Source organism: Thalassophryne amazonica, unplaced genomic scaffold (assembly GCF_902500255.1).
Source record: "Thalassophryne amazonica unplaced genomic scaffold, fThaAma1.1, whole genome shotgun sequence".
Taxonomy (NCBI): Eukaryota; Metazoa; Chordata; class Actinopteri; order Batrachoidiformes; family Batrachoididae; genus Thalassophryne; species Thalassophryne amazonica.
In genome coordinates, this window is record NW_022986531.1 from 25,604 (window position 1) to 32,473 (window position 6,870).

Below are 6,870 nucleotides of genomic sequence, written 5' to 3' on the forward strand. Positions count from 1 at the left end.
ACAGGGAAATGATGTCACTGACACGCGTGAAAAAACTCACGCATGCGCACGAGGGTTCAAGCATGATTGGTGTAATCGCACGTAATTCAAATCCATATAGTTTTTTTAAAAAATAAAAAGGTCGGATACTTTTCTAATAGACCTTGTATATATATACACACACACAACCTCAGTTCCAATGAAGTTGGGACATTGTGTGAAATGTAAATAAAAATATAATACAGTGATTTGCAAATCCTCTTCGACCTATATTCAATTGAATACACCACAAAGACAAGATATTTAATGTTCAAACTGAAACTTTATTGTTTCTGTGCAAATATTTGCTCATTTTGAAATGGATGCCTGCAACAAGTTTCAAAAAAGTTGGGACAGTGGTATGTTTACCACTGTATTACATCACCTTTCCTTCTAACAACACTCGATAAGCGTTCGGGAACTGGGGACACTAATTGTGAGTGTCATGATTGGGTATAAAAAGAGCATCCCCAAAAGTCTCAGCCGTTCACAAGCAAAGATGGGGCGAGGATCACCACTTTGTGAACAACTGCGTGAAAAAAATATGCCAACATTTTAAGAACAATGTTTCTCAACGTTCAATTGCAAGGAATTTAGGGATTCCATCATCTACAGTCCATAATATAATCAGAAGATTCAGAGATTCTGGAGAACTTTCTACATGTGAGCGGCAAGGCCGAAAACCAACACTGAATGCCCGTGATCTTCGATCCCTCAGGCGGCACTGCATTAAAAATCGACATCACTGTGAAGGATCTTACCGCGTGGGCTCAGGAACACTACAGAAAACCACTGTTCGTTAACACAGTTTGTCGCTACATCTACAAGTGCAAGTTAAAACTGTACCATGCAAAGCAAAAGCCATACTTCAACAACATCCAGAAACGCCGCCGCCTTCTCTGGGCCCGAGCTCATTTGAAATGGACAGACGCAAAGTGGAAAAGCGTGCTGTGGTCTGATGAGTCCACATTTCAAATTATTTTTGGAAATCATGGACGTCTTGTCCTCCAGACAAAAGAGGAAAAAGACCATCCAGATTGTTACCAGCGCAAAGTTCAAAAGCCAGCATCTGTGATGGTATGGGGGTGTGTTAGTGCGCAAGGCATGGGTAACTCACACATCTGTGATGGCACCATCAATGCTGAAAGGTACATCCAGGTTTTGGAGCAACACATGCTGCCATCCAAGCAACGTCTTTTTCAGAGACGTCCCTGCTTATTTCAGCAAGACAATGCCAAGCCACATTCTGCACTTTACAACAGCGTGGCTTCATAATAAAAGAGTGCAGGTACTAGACTGGCCTGTCGCCCATTGAAAATTTGTGGCGGATTATAAAGTGCAAAATACAACAACAGAGACCCCGGACTGTTGAACAACTGACGTCGTACATCAAGCAAGAATGGGAAAGAATTCCACCTACAAAGCTTCAACAATTAGTGTCCTCAGTTCCCAAATGCTTATTGAATGTTGTTAGAAGGAAAGGTGATGTAACACAGTGGTAAACATACCACTGCCCCAGCTTTTTTGAAACATGTTGCAGGTACCCATTTCAAAATGAGCAAATATTTGCACAAAAACAATAAAGTTTATCAGTTTAAACATTAAATATCTTGTCTTGGTGGTGTATTCAATTGAATATAGGCTAAAGAGGATTTGCAAATCATTGTATTCTGTTTTTATTTACATTTTACACAACGTCCCAACTTCATTGGAATTAGGGTTGTGTGTGTGTGTGTGTATATATATATATATATATATATATATATATATACACACACACACACACAAGGTCTGTTAGAAAAGTATCGGACCTTTTTATTTTTTCAAAAACCATATGGATTTGAATCACGTGTGATTGCATCAGCCAAGCTTGAACCTTCGTGCGCATGCGTGAGTTTTTTCACGCCTGTCGGTTGCGTCATTCGCCTGTGAGCAGTGGTCCACCCCTCTCGTTGGATTTTTATTGCGAATAAATGTCTGAACGATTTGGAGCTTTTCTGCATCAATTTTTTCCAGAAACTGTGAGAGACCTCCAGATGGACACCATTCGGAAAATTCAGATGGCTTTCAGGGACAATTTTATGGGGATTACACAGATTAAGGAGTGCTCCAGCCAGTTTAAAGACCACCCACAGCTGCTGAGAGCGCGCCGCGCTCCGATCGACAGGCTCAAACCCCGCTGAAACAACCAGATCATTTCCAAGGTGAAGGCTTTGTTGATCCGGGACGTCGTCTGACTTACACAAAAATGGCAGAAGGCGTGGACATCAAGACTTTTTTGGCACATTCCACAGTTACAGGAGTTTTTTTCATGGAAAGAGAAGCGGAGGGATGCGCCACCGTGCCGCTCATGGTGCGGCACAAAACCACCTCCGTGTTGGTCTCACAGGACGGTTTTCAGATGGCTTTCAGACGGCTTCCGGTGGCTTTTCAGTCGTGTGACTATCCAAGCAATTGTGCATGAGCTGGACACGCCACAACATGTCCTGTGAGGCTTCATCGCGGCGTTGCTTTGCGCCATGCGGCTCCACCGTGACGCGCGGAATTCCTCCGCTCTTCTTTCCATGAAAAAAGCTCCTGTAACAGTGGAATGTGCCGTTCATTTCCTAACTGGACGCTGTGTTGATCCGGGTCTGACTAGCACAGAAATTGCGGAAGACGTGGACATCAGCACTTTTTCGGCACATTGAGACAGACGTGCGGAGGAATTCCGCGTGTCGCAATGGAGCTGCATGGCGCAAAGCAACGCCGTGATGAAGCCTGTCCAGCTCATGCACAATTTCTCGGATAGTCACACGACTGAAAAGCCACCGGAAGCCGTCTGAAAGCCATCTGAAAACCGTCCTGTGAGACCAACACGGAGGTGGTTTTGTGCCGCGCCATGAGCGGCACTGTGGCGCATCCCTCCGCTTCTCTTTCCATGAATGTGCCGAAAAAGTCTTGATGTCCACGCCTTCTGCCATTTTTGTGTAAGTCAGACAACGTCCCGGATCAACAAAGCCTTCACGTTGGAAATGATCTGGTTGTTTCAGCGGGGTTTGAGCCTGTCGATCGGCGCTCGGAGCGCTCTCAGCAGCTGTGGGCGGTCTTTAAACCGGCTGGAGCACTCCTTAATCTGTGTAATCCCCATAAAATCGTCCCTGAAAGCCATCTGAATTTTCCGAATGGTTACCACCTGGAGGTCTCTCACAGTTTCTGGAAAAAATTGATGCAGCAAAACTCCAAATCGTTCAGACATTCATTCGCAATAAAAATCCGACGAGAGGGGTGGACCACTGCTCACACAAAGCCTGCTCACAGGTGAATGACGCAACTGACAGGTGTGAAAAAACTCACGCATGCGCACGAAGGTTCAAGCTTGGCTGATGCAATCACACGTGATTCAAATCCATATGGTTTTTGAAAAAAATAAAAAGGTCCGATACTTTTCTAACAGACCTCGTATATATCCATGCTAGCATGTTTAACATTGTAGCAGTGAGCTCAAACTGATTTAGGAAAATGCAAACAATTGTGTATGCCCGTTTCACCGCGTTTACATTCTCAGTAGGCATAACAGAGTCAGGGAAAAAAAAAACAAGTATTTCAACATAAAGGCTTTTCCTACTCTAATTAAAAATAATATCCACATAAGTACACTTGAAAAAGTGTGACAGAGTTATTTCAAAATACATTCTGTTGAATGCCAGCTGAAGAGTACTGACGAGAGGGGAACAATGATGAGATAGGGACCGTTGAGTCTCTTGTACTCCATTAAGTAGGTGATGAGAGCGATTGTTTGAATGGTTTTGCCAAGGCCCATCTCATCAGCCAGGATGCCGTTGAGATTATTGTTGTACAAAGACACCATCCATTCCAATCCTTGGATCTACATAACAGAGACACAAAAGCACACCTAAACATATGCTTGGCACAGGAAATATTCACTACATTTCTTTTCTTGGACCAACAACACTTATTTACACATATTTGTGCTTTCTTCCTCCTTGCTTAAAATACACCTGAAAACAAGACCAAGTAAACTGCACTTTGGTTTCAGTTGTGAGTCCTATGACTAAGAATCTGTAGTTCAAAAAGCAGAATTTCAGGTTCCTGTGGTGGTTCAAATGGCTGGAATGCATACTAGCAAATTAACACACTAAGGTGTTCATCCACCAATAGCTGGAGTGGGTTGTTGGTATGTTTTTGGAAACCAATACAGTTACATCTTTTTTGTTTTTAACTCTTACACCCCCGTCACTCTAGAGGCCAAATGAGCCCGAATGCCGTCCAAATGAAAATTCTACCTTCAACTGGGCAAAGTCAAGGCACAATCGAAACCCCCAACAGCATTATGCATGCATTCCAAACAGTCAGGCAAATTCATATGGCCGGCCCGAATGTTTAGCTTATGTTCAAAACAGTCGAGGTGCAGTCGCGGTGGGAAAATATCGAACGGCAGTCAAGGTGGACTCTAGCTGCAATATGACTGCATTCTAAATATTTGCACGGCATAAAAACAGTCTGATCGAGTATGAGGGAAATTCGCCATAGTCAGCCATGTCTAATCCTGCTGGCATGTCCCAGACTGAACCCCTGTGCATCCCGTTTGGGGTGCACAAAGGAAATATGGTAATGTGCAAAGTCTGTGGTACGCAGTCATTTTATGACGTAGACATGAACACTGCGCAATCATACCGAAAACACCATGTGTCGCTCTGAGTCCATATGCGCCACACAGCTGTGGATCAGCGTGGGCACCTGAACAGCCTGACACAGCTTTAATATGCATCATAAGACAGATATATTGTCAGTCCACCTCATGATTTAGAACAGGGTTGTGCAGTCACGTACCATTAAGGGCCAAGACACTGCAAGTTTTCCTTGCTACCAGTCACCTCAGCAGGTGACTTCAGTAATGATCAAGTGTCTCAGCAGGTGATTTCACTGATGATCAGGTGTTTATGTTCAGGGGAGAAGCTCATCAGCAAACCCACCTGCTGAGGTGATTAGTTGCAAGGACAGCCTGCACCGTCTTGGCCCTCGATGCCCACTCCTGACTTAGAAGACGTATCTGTAATATTATGTTATCATGGCTGTAACAGCCCATTAAGATGGCTGCGCAGCACGTCAGCGTGTCTGAGCGGCGGACCAGCGCACATACAACTGAATGCGGTGTCACAGTTGTAATTAACATATAATGGCCGATACATCTTCTAAACCATTAGAAGGACTGACGATGCAATCGTTTACCTAGGCACTACAATGTAAATTAAGTAATCACCTTTGGACTCCAGGTGCACCTCCCATCGCACAGCGACCACCAGCCATGCTGCATCCATCAACTGTCATGTCATGCATGTGACATGGGTGCGAAGTGGGATGTGACATCCGCCATGATCCGAGGGTAGATGCACTACAAAATAATTATTCCGTATGACACAGTGTTCAGACCGCACTCGCCACTCGCTCACCCACCATCTCTCTCTCTCCCTCTTACTCTCTCCGGAACATCAGCCCTATAGCGGACAGCGGACCTTCTCGCCATCCGGCAGCTGAAAGCGGCGATGAGGGCGGGCAGTTCTGTGTGAAAGATCCCTGACAAATCTGACTTTTTTGGATACAACTCTTTTGATTCTTACTGCCGGTTCAGATCGGGTTGGGGTTTATACACGGAATCACCACACACGTGCCCGCCACGTGTAGACGAATCAGTCGGGGCAGGTGGGAGCGCAGTCTGCATATTCGGATGGCTGTCCTTCATAATTCTTATTCCCTCCCAGATGTGGCACTAATTGTTTTGTTTTTTTTATACCGCCTGATTCGCCTTGGATTATGCTTATTCATACTAAGTGTGACAGGTCCTTAACATCTCCATAGATGCTTTCAGAGATTTTAGGGATTTGAAGATCTGAAAAGTCATAGATATGTTTCCGGTGGTGAACAGACAGACTGACATGATCTGAGGAACCAAGGTAAGCCACACACAATGTGATGTGACTGTGCTGCTCTCATCATTATGATAAAATCTCTTCTGATGCAGTTTCAGCACTGAAAATAATGTGTGAGGAGTTCACTCAGTCAAATGCAGGAACGTGCAGGGGTGCAAAGGTTCAATGACAAACTGTAAATAATGGTAAAAAATAGTTTTTTGTGTTATTTGTGAATGTGTTTTGCTTGTTCCCATGGTGATCTTGTGAAAGATGTGTGGATAAGATTGTAGTTTTAAAAACACAGAAGCAATATTTGGCATTTTGAGTGTTGAAGGCAGGAATTTATCTTTTTCAGATAAAGTTTTGACCCGGCCATTAAAAGGGGCACGCCCCTAATAAGGTCGGGGATTTAATCAACGTCAGCCTAATTGGAGCTGGGGATTCCCCGTAGATCATCCGGCACCTCCTGTCCTGAGTGTAACTAATCCATTACATACATACGAGGTCTGTTAGAAAAGTGACAGACCTTTTTATTTTTTGCAAAAACTATATGGATTTGAATCATGTGTGATTGCATCAGCCAAGAGTGAACCTTCGTGCGCATGCGTGAGTTTTTTCACGCCTGTCGGTTGGTCATTCGCCTGTGAGCACGCCTTGTGGGAGGAGTGGTCCAGCCCCCTCGTCGGATTTTCATTGTCAGGAAATTGGCTGATTGACTGCCGCTTTGACGACAATGAAAATCCGACAAGGGGGCTGGACCACTCCTCCCACAAGGCGTGCTCACAGGCGAATGATGCAACCGACAGGCGTGAAAAAACTCATACATGCGCACGAAGGTTCAAGCTTGGCTGATGCAACCACACGATTTAAATCCATATAGTTTTTGCAAAACATAAAAAGGTCAGTTACTTTTCTAACAGACCTCGTATAACTGATTCTG

The 6,870-nt window shown here is 44.4% G+C and overlaps 1 protein-coding gene across 1 annotated transcript in view; it reads right to left on the bottom strand.

Moving 5' to 3' along the window:
- LOC117506271 (probable global transcription activator SNF2L2) overlaps nucleotides 1-3,914 on the bottom strand; it is a gene marked incomplete at its 3' end in the record, with an annotated part of 28,951 nt that extends 25,037 nt beyond the window's left edge. Inside the window, exon 1 of the mRNA XM_034165764.1 lies at nucleotides 3,723-3,914. Within this exon, the coding sequence (XP_034021655.1) occupies nucleotides 3,723-3,868 (146 nt within the window). The remainder of the gene's footprint in view (nucleotides 1-3,722) is intronic.
- Between the last annotated feature and the right edge of the window lie 2,956 nt (nucleotides 3,915-6,870).